Source organism: Schistocerca gregaria, chromosome 2 (assembly GCF_023897955.1).
Source record: "Schistocerca gregaria isolate iqSchGreg1 chromosome 2, iqSchGreg1.2, whole genome shotgun sequence".
Classification (NCBI taxonomy): Eukaryota; Metazoa; Arthropoda; class Insecta; order Orthoptera; family Acrididae; genus Schistocerca; species Schistocerca gregaria.
In genome coordinates this window covers 649,064,256-649,081,379 of record NC_064921.1, presented here as the reverse complement: position 1 = coordinate 649,081,379, position 17,124 = coordinate 649,064,256, and the positions used below count along the sequence as shown (strand labels likewise).

At 43.2% G+C, this 17,124-nt stretch overlaps 1 protein-coding gene across 1 annotated transcript in view; it reads right to left on the bottom strand.

The window, feature by feature from the left end:
* LOC126335917 (Down syndrome cell adhesion molecule-like protein Dscam2) overlaps positions 1–1,279 on the bottom strand; it is a 935,428-nt gene extending 934,149 nt beyond the window's left edge. The window contains exon 1 of the mRNA XM_049999390.1: positions 1,059–1,279. Within this exon, the coding sequence (XP_049855347.1) occupies positions 1,059–1,279 (221 nt within the window). The remainder of the gene's footprint in view (positions 1–1,058) is intronic.
* Positions 1,280–17,124: the final 15,845 nt, after the last annotated feature.

Sequence of the window (17,124 nt, the reverse complement as noted above, 5' to 3'; positions counted from 1 at the left end):
CGCGCGGCCTGGTTTTTATCGTTACGGCGTACAATATGTGGAAGAAAGCCTGTCTTTCCTAGAAATTTGTGGATGATTTTAACAGCACCCAGCTTAGGTCTGCATTGCACTTCAAATACCAGTTCAATGAATCAGTCGTTAGTTAATTTTTAGTCCTGTTACTCTATGTTTAGAAAGTTCTAGAGCTGAAAATATGCGTAAAGTTGTCAGCACATTTGCAGGTATTTGGTTTCATAAATATTTCATTCTCAACGTTTAGATGTTCAGGCAGTTTCCAGTATTAACTATCTAGAAGAATACTGGCCTGCCACATACTGTCATTTGCGAAGAAAGTCGGCTCGATATCCTGATCCCATTGTGCAATAATAAGGTAGTTTGACTCATACTAATTTCAAAAATTATTGCTTTGAATGACACACACTCCATGGCAGAAGAGAAGTACATTAATAATCTAATTATTTATTCTTTAAGCTGTGCTCTACAGCTTTTATAAAAGATATATTTACGCATAGCCACTACAAATCTGCTAAGATATTTACTGTTCAGCAACTAGCATCGACGCTATGTTGTCATGTGACTTACTTAAAGGTTTCCATAGTATTCAAATACGTTATATATTAATAAAAACAGTGAAAGTGAGACTAGAGTTACAAGCTTGGTGTACATCTAACCCTTGATACCACAGATAAGTAACAACTATTACATTGTCACAAAGTACCCTGAGTATGGCATTATCTCATCTACACTAGAAAACAACTATGATGACATAATGTCAAAACTAGTTGCAAAAGAATAAATATTTTAGCAGCTTCATTGTGGTTTTTACAAAATGTGTAATCATTTTGTCACCCATATAGGCTACACTCCTGACTTCTCGAAGACTAATGTACAGGTTCTTCAACCAAAGAATGCAACGAAAAAGCTACCGAAATATCATGTACATATGAATACTGAATGATGTATATATAGCAAAAAATGCTGTGGTTGATGTCAAACTTCAGTTTTTATTGTTTCTCTATACGCTAACAGGAGTGTGCCCCTATGTTTTGAAGCATCACCTGTCAGAGGAGAGTTGCCGGATGAGCGACTCGGTTTCCGCGGCGCGCCAAGTCCCGTGGACGCCGCTGAGGGTCGCAGGACGCAGCCGAGCTTCGAGGCGTCGCGACGCAGCGAGCGCGGGCCGCCGACTGCCGAACGTGAGCGTCTCCACCGCCGCCGCCGCCGCACCGCCGCTGCGACATCTGCGCATGCGCCGCCTCGGCTGACTACAGCGCCGCATCTACCCTGGCCCACAGCTCGGCTCGAGCGACGGCGACAGTCCGTGTCGGACTGTCCACCTGCTACGATGGACGAAGCAAATGGCACACAAATGCTTACGCACTAAAGAGAGACTTCTGCACAATTCCTCTCCTCAAATATGCATCGGTACTGATACTACACAAACTACCACATGTGTGTGCTAAAGGTTAAACCTCTGTCTAAGCCGCAGACTCTCTAATTTGACATTCGTAGTCTCTTCGCAGAAAATATGAGGTCTTAAGCGGAGGCACTACGTTGCTTGACTCTTCTAGGAAAGTAGCCGCACTAGTGAGAGTCTTGGTACACGAATCTCTTGTTCTGTCCGCCACTGGAACTGGATAATCATATCCGTGACGACTTTTTGCTTACTAAACGAACCTGTAACAATATGGGTTACTGTTTTATGGATCTCCTCTGTTTACTCTATCAATCCTTACCGGTACGGGTAACAGCATGACATTCATTTTTCAGATATGAAGGTTACTGGTAGGGGCTGTCAAATTGATTCCATATTTTTAGATATCCATGAGGCTGTTGACACCGTTCCTCACAAACAACCTGTAATCAACTTCCATGCCTATGGGGTATCGTCTCAGTTGTGCACCAGGATTCTTGATTTACTATCAGAAAGGACACATTTCGCAGTAATTTACGGAAAGCCATCGAATAAAACAGAAGTAGTATCTGGCGTCCCCCAAGGAAGTTCTGTCGGCCCACTGCAGTTCATAATCTATATCAACGCTTTAGGAAACAATCTAAGCAGCCCACTTAGATTGTTTGCATATGATGCTGCAATTACCACCTTGTAAAGCAATTAGAAGATAAAAATAATTGCAAAACGATTTAAACAAGATACCTTTATCGTGCAAAAAATGGTAATTTATAAAACAGCTACTACTATTACATAAGTAATATGCAGATAATATTATTCCTGTTATACTTATTTGACTGTGACCGAACTATTTTTGTTTCCCTAGGGATATCTATTGTAAAAAGCATTGCCAAGACAAATGGAAATCGGACCAGAGTTCAATCAGTAATCAAGTAAATCGTAATTACCTGAAAGGAAACCGTCACCAGCCCAATTAGGTGAAGTTTCACCTAGTACCAGCAAGGTACACAAACAAGTTAACTATTGGAACTGACTTTCACTGATACTGAGTTTCTGTTATGATGGTAAGGTACCGGGTGACCAAAAAGTCAGTATAAATGTGAAAACTGAGTAAATCTCCGAACAATCTAGATAGAGAGGTACAAATTGACACACATCCTTGGAATGACATGGGGTTTTATTAGAACGAAAGAAATACAAAAGTTCAAAAATGTCCGACAGATACTGCTTAATCTGATCAGAATAGCAATAATTAGCATAACAAAGTAAGACAAAGCAAAGATGATGTTCTTTACAGGAAATGCTCAATATGTCCACCATCATCCCTCAACAATAGCTGTAGTCGAGGAATAATGTTGTGAACAGCTCTGTAAAGCATGTCCGGAGTCATGGTGAGGCATTAGCGCCGGATGTTGTCTTTCAGCATCCCTAGAGATGTCGGTCGATCACGATACACTTGCGACTTTAGGTAACCCCAAAGCCAATAATCGCACGAACTGAGGTCTGGGGACCTGGGAGGCCAAGCATGACAAAAGAGGCGGCTGAGCACACGATCATCATCAAACGACGCGCGCAAGAGATCTTTCACGCGTCTAGCAATATGGAGTGGAGCGCCATTCTGCATAAACATCGTACGTTGCAGCAGGTGTTTATGAGCCAGGCTGGGGATGATGCGATTCTGTAACATATCAGCGTACCTCTCACCCGTCACGGTAGCAGTTAGTGACGTTATGCTGTCAAGTGCCATCTGTCGCACATTTTGTGAACTTTTTTTTTGTTCTAATAAAACCCCATATCATTCCAAACAAGTGTGTCAATTTCTACCTCTCTATCTACATTATTCTGCGGTTTATTAAGTTTTCAAATTTATATAGACATTTTGATCACCCTGTACAAGGCAGTAGTAGAATTTAGCAAGTGGTGTATCAGTTATTTGCCTGTAATACACAGGGGAAGTATTAATACGTTTAGGCAACACGTGGCTCACAATAACACTTGCTGTCTGTACATTACAGTAGGAAACTAATGACTATTATACGTAGATGATCACTAATGGTGGAGCACTACAGACCTGGAAAAGATTTTGTTTGGTCAGTTCAATTAAAGGAAATTACCACTATTGAAATAGTACTGACTACTATTTTCATTCTCAGGGGAAATTTACTTCCTGATATTAATTAACTTAATTGGGACATGTGCTGCCTGGATCTAGTATACACTCCTGGAAATGGAAAAAAGAACACATTGACACCAGTGTGTCAGACCCACCATACTTGCTCCGGACACTGCGAGAGGGGTGTACAAGCAATGATCACACGCACGGCACAGCGGACACACCAGGAACCGCGGTGTTGGCCGTCGAATGGCGCTAGCTGCGCAGCATTTGTGCACCGCCGCCGTCAGTGTCAGCCAATTTGCCGTGGCTTACGGAGCTCCATCGCAGTCTTTAACACTGGTAGCATGCCGCGACAGCGTGGACGTGAACTGTATGTGCAGCTGATGGACTTTGAGCGAGGGCGTATAATGGGCATGCGGGAGGCCGGGTGGACGTACCGCCGAATTGCTCAACACGTGGGGCGTGAGGTCTCCACAGTACATCGATGTTGTCGCCAGTGGTCGGCGGAAGGTGCACGTGCCCGTCGACCTGGGACCGGACCGCAGCGACGCACGGATGCACCCCAAGACCGTAGGATCCTACGCAGTGCCGTAGGGGACCGCACCGCCACTTCCCAGCAAATTAGGGACACTGTTGCTCCTGGGATATCGGCGAGGACCATTCGCAACCGTCTCCATGAAGCTGGGCTACGGTCCCGCACACCGTTAGGCCGTCTTCCGCTCACGCCCCAACATCGTGCAGCCCGCCTCCATTGGTGTCGCGACAGGCGTGAATGGAGGGACGAATGGAGACGTGTCGTCTTCAGCGATGAGTGTCGCTTCTGCCTTGGTGCCAATGATGGTCGTATGCGTGTTTGGCGCCGTGCAGGTGAGCGCCACAATCAGGACTGCATACGACCGAGGCACACAGGGCCAACACCCGGCATCATGGTGTGGGGAGCGATCTCCTACACTGGCCGTACACCTCTGGTGATCGTCGAGGGGACACTGAATAGTGCATGGTACATCCAAACCGTCATCGAACCCATCGTTCTACCATTCCTAGACCGGCAAGGGAACTTGCTGTTACAACAGGACAATGCACGTCCGCATGTATCCCGTGTCACCCAACGTGCTCTAGGAGGTGTAAGTCAACTACCCTGGCCAGCAAGATCCCCGGATCTGTCCCCCATTGAGCATGTTTGGGACTGGATGAAGCGTCGTCTCACGCGGTCTGCACGTCCAGCACGAACGCTGGCCCAGCTGAGGCTCCAGGTGGAAATGGCATGGCAAGCCGTTCCACAGGACTACATCCAGCATCTCTACGATCGTCTCCATGGGAGAATAGCAGCCTGCATTGCTGCGAAAGGTGGATATACACTGTACTAGTGCCGACATTGTGCATGCTCTGTTGCCTGTGTCTATGTGCCTGTGGTTCTGTCAGTGTGATCATGTGATGTATCTGACCCCAGGAATGTGTCAATAAAGTTTCCCCTTCCTGGGACAATGAATTCACGGTGTTCTTATTTCAGTTTCCAGGAGTGTAGTTTGAATATTTGTAGCCAGTTGCTTATTCTTGATTGCTGCTATTGTGATACAGGTACGACATTAATCTGGGCCATCTATTACATTGGGACCCCAGAAGCTAAACTGTCGGTAGACTGAAATAGAGGCTGACCAGTTTAATGACAACACAATATAGGAAACACTGTTAACTACATAACACATGAAACTGTAAATACTATTATTTCAGTGACAAGAATCTTTCAACCGAATGCTTTCAATCTTGTCTTCGTAATTGTAGTTTGATGAAACTTTAACTGCCCATTTCTGAAATCTACGTGGAATATTTCAACACTTATGCTCATGAAATGATTATGTACTTTAAAACTACACAAAGTTTTATAACTTTTGTTAAGGACGATGGTTACTTTTCAGTTCAGCAAAATAGGATATTCGGATATATCGTATCACTTGGGCTAGGACGTTGTCTAGGTACACGAATGAAGGCAAAAAACAGCTGCTCAACACAAAGTTTACAGAACATAAAATAGTTCTTGAAAAGAAAACCACAAAGCTGGTCCATGAAATTATACAGTACTCAACTGATAATTTGAGCTGAAGGTGGGGGCAATGTCGATCTCCTGTGCTATGGCTCTTTGGTACAACAAGTTCTTTAAATTCTCTTCTCAGCGTTTGATTTTCATAGTACAGAGCGAACCATAGGATACCATGAATAATAAGACGAATTACCACAACATCCAAGGCTATGTTATATAATCTTGCAGTTCTTCCCGCCTCCTTCAGTTTACATGATTCGCACCCTTTGCCTGCTAGCCGCCAACTGACGCATGCCACACAGTAGCCTTTCAGGTCGACCGCCAGATCCACCTTTTCTGTTCCTGCCTAACCAGATGCGTTGCGGAGTGACTCCCCCAAGTTTTACAAGACAAAAAATCTACTTTCGCTGTCCATGTACCAGAATTACAACTAAATTTGTTGACTTTTACATTCTTTTACACCACATTACTTTGAAATTACATTCACAGTTTAATTACAATTACATAAAGTATCATAAGTAGCAAATAAAGCATTTACATTTATGTTGTATCAAAGAGCATGGTTATACAGAAGTCACATTAGGTAAAAGCAGACAAAGAAGTTGGATAAGACCATTATTGGTAAAATCGATGACAGTGTTACACACTGACTCTAAACAAAGTGTGAAGGCATCCACATTACTAAATGGAATCCGCAAAATTTCGGCTACACGATTAATCACACAAATCTCGTTTAAATGCTTAGGGATTACAATTATGAATAACTTAAATTGGAACGATCACTTGGACAATGTTGTGGACAAAGTAAACGAAAGGCTACGATTTTTGACAGAACACTTAGAAAATCCAAAATGTTTACTTAAGAGACTGATTACACTACGCTTGTCCGCCATCTTCTCGTGGTCAATGTACGATCAGCAGTATTTAAGGTCGGCGGAGCACACTGAAAAAGTTGAAGAAAAGGGCAGCTCGTTCTTATTATTGCGTAATAGAGGAGAAAATGCCACCGATACTGTAAGCGAATTGGAGCGGCAGTTCTTAAAACAAAGTGCTTTTTCCCGCGGCAAGTTCTTCTCATGAAACTTGAATCATCAACTTTCTCGTCAGAGTGAGGCATTATTTTGTTGGCGCCCACCTACATTGTGAGAAAAGATCATCATAATAAAATAACAGAAATCAAAGTACGCACGGAAAGATCTAAGTGTTAGTTTATTCCGCGAAGTGTTCAAGAACAGAACTGTAGAGAAACAGCTTGAAGGTGGTTTGATGAACCCTCTGCCGGGCACTTAATTATGAACTGCAAAGGAATCACATAGACTTACATGTACATGTATCAGTTGAACGAGATTTCTATAACGTTCCTCCTTTGTAAGTAGACTTCCTGAGCATGATTACACTGTATCTCTGCTCGGCATGTGAATTTCTAATTTTAAGTGTTCGTCCCACTTTGAATCGTACGTACTGGAACGACCCACGGTCTGTGGCTAGGTTTGAACCCTACGACTGCTTAAATTTTGACTAAAAAGCGTCAGGAATGGCGGCTGAAGACATCCGACATAAGAAGTCATCCTCATTCAGCCGTCGGCCTTGTAAGAGAGAGCGGAGGAGCAGGTAGAAGTTCAGGATATTCTCTTGCCCTTTGGGAGCGAAACTGCCCCACAAGGCGGAAGATTCAGCAATGACCAACGGCATGAGGATGCAGAAGACAATAGTAACCACTTCATTAGACATACATAAAGCGAATCTACAGGACATGTGGCTTGTAATTGTAAAAGTGTCATGATGATCACTACATTGGCAAAAGATTCCGGAATAATATCTCATTCAAATCTCCGTGAGGCACTGCCAAAGGGGAGGTGAAAATGAGAAAAAGATTAAATAATCAGCGAAAGGATAACGATCTACGAGTCGGGGGGTGGAACGTCAGAAGTTTGAACATGGCACGGAAGCTAGAAAATCTGAAAAAGAAAATGGTAAATCTGAATCTAATCTAGTGGGTGTTAGTGAAATGAAATGCAAGGAAGGAAAGGATTTATGGTCAAACAAGTATAGAGTTACAGCAACAGCATAAAACGGTATAACTGGAGTAGGATTCCTTAATATTAGGAAGGTAGGACAGACAGTGAGTTATTATGAACATTTCAGTCATAGTGCTGCTCTCATCAGAACCGACAGCAGACCAACACCAACAACAATAGTTCTCCTATACATGCCGACGCCGCAAGAAGAGGACGAAGAGATGGAGAAAGTACATGATGATGTTGAAGGGATAATCCAGTACATTATGGGAGACTAAAATCTGATAGTCATGGGGGACTGGAACTCAGTTGTAGGTGGAGGAGTACAAGACAAGGTTGCTGGAGAATATGGCCTTGGGACAAGGAATGAGAAAGGAAAAAGACTAAGTAGGTCTGCAATAAGTGCCAATTAGTAAAAGCGCAAAGAATCGCAAGACGAGTAGGTATTCTTGCAAACGGCCGGAAGATACGTAAAGATTTCAGTAACATTACATCGTGGTCAGGCATAGATCCCGAAATCAGATAATGCATATTAAAGCGTCCCCAGGATCACGTATAGACTCATACCAAAATTTAGTATTAATGAAGAGTAGGCTGCAGTTTAAGAGACTAGTCGGGAACTATCAGTGCCCAAGAAGTGGGATAACGAAGTACTAAGTAATGGGGAGATGCCCTTCAAGTTCCCTGATATGAAATACCTCAGCCGATCAACGAAAGAGAGAACTACATAAATGTACAGGAATATTCGGGAATAGAGAAATACATTTCAGTTAGGAACGAAATAAATAAGAAGTGTAGGGAAGCTAAGGGAAAATTGATGCACGAAATCTGCAAAAATCAAAAAAGAAATGTTTGTCGAAAGGACTGACTCATCATATACACTACTGGCCATTAAAATTGCTGCACCACGAAGATGACATGCTACAGACGCCAAATTTAACCGACAAGAAGAAGATGCTGTGATATGCAAGTGATTAGCTTTTCAGAGCATTCGCCGGTGGCGACACCAACAACGTTCTGCCATGAGGAAAGTTCCCAACCGATATCTCATATGCAAACAACACTTTACCGGCGTTTCCTGGTGAAACATTGTTGTGATGCTTCGTGAAAGGAGGAGAAATGCGTACCATCACGATTCCGACATTGATAAATGTTGGATTGCAGCCTATCGCGAATGCGGTTTATCGTATCGCGACATTACTGCTCGCGTTGATCGAGATCCAAAGACTGTTAGCAGAATATGGAACAGGTGGGTTCAGGAGGGCAATACGGAACGCCGTGCTGGATCCCAACGGCCTCGTATCACTAGCAGTCGAGGTGACAGGCATCTTATCCGCATGGCTGTAACGGATCGTGCAGTCACGTCTCGATCCGTGAGTCAACAGATGGGAACGTTTGCAAGACAACAACCATCTACACGAACACTTGGACGACGTTTGCAGCAGCATGAACTATCAACTCGGAGACCATGGCTGCGGTTACCCTTGACGCTGCATCACTGACAGGAGCGCCTGCGATGGTGCACTCAACGACGAACCTGGGTGCACTAACGGCAAAACGTCATTTTTGTGGATGAATCCAGGTTCTATTTACACCATCATGATGATCGCCGCCGTTTTTGGCAACATCGCAGTGAACGCACATTGGAAGCGTGTAATCATCATCGCCAGACTGTCGTATCACCCGGAGTGATGCTATGGGGTGCCATTGGTTACACGTCTCGGTCACCTCTTGTTCGCATTGACGGCACTTTGAAGAGTGGACGTTACATTTCAGATGTGGTACGACCCGTGGCTCTACCCTTCATTCTATCCCTGTGAAACCCTACATTTCAACAGGATAATGCACGGCCGCATGTAGCAGGTTCTGCACGGGCCTTTCTGGATACAGAAAATGTTCGACTGGTGCCCTGGCCAGCACATTCTCCCGATCTCTCACCAATTGAAAACGTTTGGTCAATTGTGGCCGAGCAACTGGCTCGTCACAGTACGCCAGTCACAACTCTTGATGAACTGTGGTATCATGTTGAAGCTGCATGGGCAGCTGTTCCTGTACACGCCATTCAAGCTCTGTTTGACTCAATGCCCAGACGTATCAAGGCCGTTATTACGGCCAGAGGTGGTTGTTCTGGGCACTGATTTCTCAGGATCTATGCACCCAAACTGCGTGAAAATTTAATCACATGGCAGTTCTAGTATAATACATTTGTCCAATGAATACCCGTTTATCATCTGCATTTCTTCTTGGTGTAGCAATTTTAATGACCAGTAGTGTAGAAAACTCAATACAATATTCGGTGAAATTAAAAGCAAAGGCTGTCACATTAAGAGCTTAATGGAAATTCAACAGTTTATTCCAGAAGAGACAGCGGATAGGTACACTGAAGACCTGTACCAGCGGGATGCTTGTCTATTGTCCTGACAGAAGACGAAACAGGAGTCGACTGGGAAGAGGTAGAGTATGTAGTATTAGAATCATAATTTAAAAAGCTGTGGTGCACTTATTATGAAATACGGAAGATGGGATGGACGGCATTCAGTCGGAATTTTTAAACCATTTGAGGACGTGGCAACAAAACGATTAGTCATGTCAGTGTGTAGAATGTATGAGACTGCGATATACCATCAAACTTTCGCAGAATCGTCATCCATATACTGTTTCGACGACGATAGCAGGAACGGACATGTTTGTGTTTTCTAGCACACTCAGCTCAACAGCCCATGCATGCAAATTACTGACAAGAATAATACGCAGAAGAATGGAAAAGTAAACAGAGGATCTGTTAGATATTGATCTGTTTGGCCTTAGGAAAGGTTAAAGCTCTAGAGAGGCAGTTCGACATTGCGCTTGATGATGGAAGCAAGACTTACGAAAAACTGAGACACGTTCATATAATTTGACGGCCTGTAGCATGCGTTCGGAAATTTAAAATGGTGGAAGATGTTCGAAATTCAGAGAAAAGTAGGGGAAACTATAGGGAAATGTGGGTATTTATTTGTATTTAATCGTGTCTGAGCTACATCTGTAACTAATCAATAGGCGATATATACTAGGTTACAAATAAAACCAAATAATAGTTATACATTCATATATACATTCATGATCTTCACATATCGTAAGTCACATTTATTGTCTGCAGCAATGCTTTCCAGTGTTCTGCACACTTCACTGCATCGTCGTTCGCTAACCACATGCCTTCGAAAAGTGCATGGGGCCAGCAAGTATGAACAGGTCAAAAGATGTGTCGTTTGTTTTCCTCCACATTAGCAGGGCTCTTCTTCGGCGTATCCCCACACGAACAGGTTATCCTTCGATATTCCCACTTGACATTTAAGTCTGTTTGGACTCTCCATTCCAATTGTGATCCAGCAGGAAGTTTTTCTTTAATGTTCGAACTTTTCAGGCTGCCTTTATTCAGTTCCTGTTTCCACATTCATTCTCTGGTTGTGGATTGACTTTCGTGTAGTGGACGTTCAACTTCTATGAAATCTTTCCTAAATTTAACTCTTGCCACCTCTGGCTGATGTGCGTACAGGGAATGTCTTCTGTTTTCGCACTACGTGCTTCGTTCGGCTATCGCCAACGTTTTCCGTCTGATCTGTCTCCAGAACACATATAAAGGAGATCACGGTTTGAAGGCTTCAGGTATCCCGTAATTAATCGACGTGAGTCATTCAGTGCTGCATCTAGCTTCTGGCCATGTGTCGATCTTCTCCATATGGGGCAAGCATATTCAGCGGGAGGAAAGCACAATGCCAGGAATGATACATGTGGAATTCCAGGATTTTCTCCCCAGTGGGAGTTGGTAAGATTGAGGATTATACCGTTCCGTGTGTTGACTTTCGCTCTAGTTTTTTCTACATATTTCTTGTAAGACAATGTTCGACCTAACGTGGCTCAAAGATAAACTGGGTTTGGGCAGTGTTCAAGTTTAACTGAGTTCCACATCAATTGTAATTCCCTGTTTGCTTCCTTATTGTTCAGATGAAATAATCAAGTCGGCGACTTTGCTGGATTCGGTCGAAGCTGGTTCGTGTTGTAACATTCAGTTAGAACTTCTAATGCGTCTGTTAGGTTTCTCTTAATCTGTTTGATCTGGATTGGCAGTTAATGGCTACATCATCAGCATAGATAAAACTACTTGTCGCTGGTCCAACTGGTTGGCCATTTGTGTGCAGATTGAAAAGTAGTGGTGACAAAACACTACCTTCTGCCATCCCATTCTTCTGGTTCCTCTAGCACCTTCTTTGCTCTTGAAATTCCACGTAGAATTTTCTGTTGGAGAGCAGTGATCTCACAACTTCAGTAAGTTGGTAGTTTCCGGTGATTCTGAAAATTTTTCCCATGAGGGTTTTACGGCTTATACTTTGTGATTTATCGTGTCGTATGCTGCTGATGTGTCGACAAACACCACAACAGTTCTTGCTCCCTTCTCAAAACCTTATTCTATGTACTGTGTTGGCAGAGGACCTAGCCAGTGCAAGACTTACCGGGTCTGAATCCTGCTTATTGTGGAATGATTTGGCTTTCTAGATGCGGTCCTTATTTCATTCAAGATAAGACTTTCATATAGTTTGAAAGGGCAACACAGCAGCGATATTGGACGATAAAAATTCTCGTCATCATCTCTTGATTTACCTGGCTTTGGGATAGCTACTATTTGGCCTTCAACCATAGCTTAGGTACCGTCTTGTTAGACCAGCAGAAATTATAAAGAGCCATTCCTTAGCTATTGGCCCTATGTTCCTTATGAATTCATTTATGACGTCATCGTGACTCGCTGCCTTCCCTGGTTTCAAGGAACTGATAGCAGCTTCCAATGCTGTTGAAGTGATGTAGGCTCAGATGGTATTTCAGCCTCTTGTGGCCTCCTATATGAGGTGCTGTTCCTCGTTGATTTACCATTCAAAAGAGCTGATTGTGCGATTTCATTAGTTGTCCTTGGGGGCTGCCGGGTGGCTAGTCAATCGTTTGATGAGGTTCCACGCTCTTCTGCTACTATGCTTCGCGTCAAGACTCTCGAACGTAAGTTTCCAGGACTTGTCAGTCCTTGCTTATAGTTTCAGTCAGCTGATCCCCAAGTTTTATTGTTTCTTCACTGAAGGGGCCCTGGTTGTTCTGCTCCAGGTATTCGTTATAGATTTGTTTCATGTTGATGGAAACTCCAGGAATGTAGAGTGCTCTGGGTATGCTGAGTCTTGCTGATCTTTTAACAGCTTGGACGAACTTTCCGTAGTTTTCAATGTTTGATGGGAAATGTACGATTTTCATATCAAAGGTGTCTGCAAATTTTTTCCTGTTAGTCTTTTGAAGGGTACTTTTTGTGGCACTATTACTGGTCTAAGCTTTAGCATGATTGGTGAGTGTTGGGTCTTTGGGATAAGGCTGAGAAGGTTTTGGAAATACATATGAGGTCTCTCTTCCATCTTGCACCGTTGAATGATGCAGGTTCTTTCTGATGATGGATGAGATTCAGCTCATGTTCTTCTGCCCAGCTTTGAAGTAATTATCCGTCATCATTTTGTCTTGGTAGCCCCACATTCTACTGTGTTAGTTAAAGTCTGCCATTGTTAGCTGTGGGTGACAGACATGTTGCCTGAAAGCAAACCTTTCCCCTGGTGGTTTATATGTTGGTGACCATAATGCTTCCGATAGTAACAGAAATGATTTCCGTGTGGTTAACGGTTTTAACTTATGTGCTGGATACTTTGATTCCAGGCCGAATAAATAGAGCACTTCCATATTGGTCGTGAGGGCATTCCTTCACCAAGGTCATCCCTGGAATAGTTGTGATGGCCCTCTATGTGTCTCCTGGAGACGCAGGACGTCGCAGGAATGAAGTTTACATGGGTTGGGAATACGTTTTTCTTTCTCAGTTGATATGCCCTCAATGTTAAGAGATATCACTGTCAAACATGGCTCTGAAAAGGGCCTTTTCTTCATTTTCGATTTTAAATAAATGTAGCTCATTGTGTGCAAGGATCTGCCGGTATTCACCGCTGCCCAGGGGATGCACGACTGCACATGTACAATCTGCTGGGAGGCTCCTTCCTTGTATGTAAAAGTATGTGAATAGCCAATAGGGACCTATAAGACTGGAAGATCAGAAAGGAAGTGCACAGATTAAAAAGGTGTAAAATAGGGATAAAGCCTTTCACCCCTACTGTTCAATCTGTACATTTGTTAAGACATCAGGGAATGACTTCCATGGTACCAGAGAGATGTGTAGAGGGCAAAATCTGTAGAGGGAGAAAGAGATTGGAATACGTCCAGCAAACAATTAAGGACGTAGGTTGCAAGCGATACTCTGAGATAAAGATGTTAGTGCAGGAGAGTAATTCGTGGCGGGTTGCAGTCAAAAAGTTAGTACACTGATGACTCAAGGAATAAAAAAAAAGGAAAGACAGGGATGATGCAGTCTTTCGCCCCTAAACGTTCAAGCGATATATCGAAGAGGCAATGAGAGAAATAAAAGAAAGGTCCAACAGTTGCTTGAAATTCAGAGTAAAAGGATATCTATGATAAGGTTCACCGATGGCGTTGCTATTGAGGCGTAGCGGTGTATAACGATCCTGTCTTGGAGGCGGTTATGTCGGAGATGTGTCTCAGAGGAGGATAGTGACAGATCGTGACGCGAGACTGGACGCGCACGTAGTTTCTTTATCAGCCGATAGAGGACGATATTGGAGAGGGGGACTGTGATTTAATTTCGATTGTGTCCACTATAGTGCACTAAAGTAATAGAATGTTTTTCATAAACTGTTCTAGTATTTTCATAAAGCGTTATCATGATTTATTGTGTGTGTAAAATGTTGTAAGCGTGTTTTAGGAGTATGAACGATGCGTGAGTGTGTTTTAAGGTTAATATGAAGATAATTGTTTAACGAGTTATGTAGTAGGATTTAGTGTGGGAACATTTCCAAGAAGTATGGATATGGACAAAGGGGATTTTTGTAGAATAAATTTGTAAAGTAAGTTTATGGTAAAGGGAAAGTTAATTCTGTTATAAATAACAATAGTAAATAACTTTATGCATAAAGCATATTACATAATTACGTCGGTAAAAAGTGCAGTCGTTAGGTTTACTATTTTGTAATTGGTTATGGATGAAAACCACGGACTGACGCGGGAGAATGTTGTTTTGCTATTGGCTGTTGAGTAAACTGACCAATGGTAAAGCAATATTCTTCGCACGTCTTTCTCTGCTGGTAGAGAAGACTTAGAGTATTCTAGAGGAGCGTCGAAGCCTAGCCATGAAACAGATCGGACGTGTGTAGTAGTAGTTCCGATGGAAACGATAAGTTGACGGATCTAGCAGTCTTTCATACATCAAAAGTGTTGTAAAGTGACGGCATAACTATTCCGATGGGTGTGAAGAAATTTCGGAATATTGCGAGTGGCGTATTGAGCAGGTCGGTGGCTAAAACTTATGACTGCATTTGGCACCAACAGACTTAATATTTGGCGAGCATTATCATTCAAAAACGATCAGTATTTTTGTAGCTATTACGTTTTCGGGAAATGCAACACCATAAACTTGCTAACGTGAGTGAAAGGGATTATGAGTGGCTGTGTTAAGCCGGCCGCGGTGGCCGTGCGGTTCTAGGCGATACAGTCCGGAACCGCGCGACTGCTACGGTCGCAGGTTCGAATCCTGCCTCGGGCTTGGACGTGTGTGAAGTCTTAGGTTAGTTAGATTTAAGTAGTTCTAAGTTCGAGGGGACTGATGACCTGAGATGTTAAGTCCCATAGTGCTCAGAGCCATTTCAACCATATTTGACTGTGTTAAGACTAGCATGGGCTTGGCAGTGATACTTGTTCACCTAAGTTTCAGAATATATTAATTGAGGACAAAATTTCCAACCTTTTATTTGTGTGAAAACTTTCTCCCGAAGCGTAGATTAGTGACGTAAATTGCAGCCTGGTCCACGTCGAAGTACAGTAGGTTCCACTCGGCTTACTTACTGATGATCTGCTGAGACAATGTTCACAGGTAGGTGCAGGTTCGTCGTAAAGGGACGGAAAAACCCGCGCCGCTGTACTATCCTACATCTACATTTACATTTAAACACCGCAAGCCGCCCAACGGTGTGAGCGGAGGGCACTTTACGTGCCAATGTCATTACCTCCCTTTCCTGTTCCCGTCGCGTATGGTTCGCGGGAAGAACGATTCTCTAATTTTACATTCGTGATATCCCCTGGAGGTAGAAGTAGGGGTAAGCAATATGTTCGATACCTCATCCAGAAAAGAACCCTCTCGAAAACTGGACAGCAAGCAACACCGCGATTCAGAGCGCCTCTCTTGCAGAGTCTGACACTTGAGTTTGCTAAACATCTCCGTAACGCTTTCACGCTTACCAAATAACCCTGAGACGAAACGCGCCGCTCTTCTTTGGATCTTCTCTATCTCCTCCGACAACCCGATCTGGTATGGGTCCCACACTGATGAGCAATACTCAAGTATAGGTCGAACGAGTGTTTTGTAAGCCACCCCCTTTGCTGATGGACTACATTTTCTAAGGACTCTCCCAATGAATCTCAACCTGGTAACGGCCTTACCAACAATTAATTTTATATGATCATTCCACTTCAAATCGTTCCGCACCCATACTCCCAGATATTTTACAGAAGTAACAGCTACCAGTGTTTTTTCCGGTATCATATAATCATACAATAAAGGATCCTTTTTTCTATGTATTCGCAATACATTACATTTATCTATGTTAAGGGTCAGTTGCCACTCCCTGTACCAAGTGCCTATCCACTGCAGATCTTCCTACATTTCATTGCAGTTTTCTAATGCTGCAGCTTCTCTGTATACCACAGCATCATCTGCGAAAAGCCGCATGGAGCTTCCGACACTATCTACTAGGTCATTTATATGTGTATTGTAAAAGCAATGGGCCCATAACACTCCCTTGTGGCAAGCCGAAGGTTACTTTAACGTCTGTAGACGTCTCTCCATTGAGAACAACATGCTATGTTCTGTTTGCTAAAAACTCTTCAATCGAGCCACACAGTTGGTCTGATATTCCGTAGGCTCTTACTTTGTTTATCAGGCGACAGTGCGGAACTGTATCGAACGCCTTCCGAAAGTCAAGGAAAATAGCATCTCCTGGGAGCCTGTATCTAATATTTTCTGCGTCTCATGAACAAATAAAGAGAGTTGGGTCTCACACGATCACTTTTTCCGGAATCCATGTTGATTCCTACAGAGTAGATTCTGGGTTTCCAGAAACGACATGATATGCGAGCAAAAACCATGTTCTAAAATTCTACAACAGTTCGTCGTTAGAGAAATAGGTCTATAGCTTTGCGCATCAGCTCGATGACCCTTCTTAAAAACCTGTGCTCTTTTCCAATCATTTGGAACCTTCCGTTCCTCTAGAGACTTGCGGTACACGACTGTTAGAAGGGGGGCCAGTTCTTTCGCGTGAAAATGAAGAAGAACGGCAAGATTTTTTGAATGAAATGAACAGTCTAATGGGTGGAGTATATGGATTATGGGTAAATCTAAGAGGGACGAAAGTAATGAAAAGTT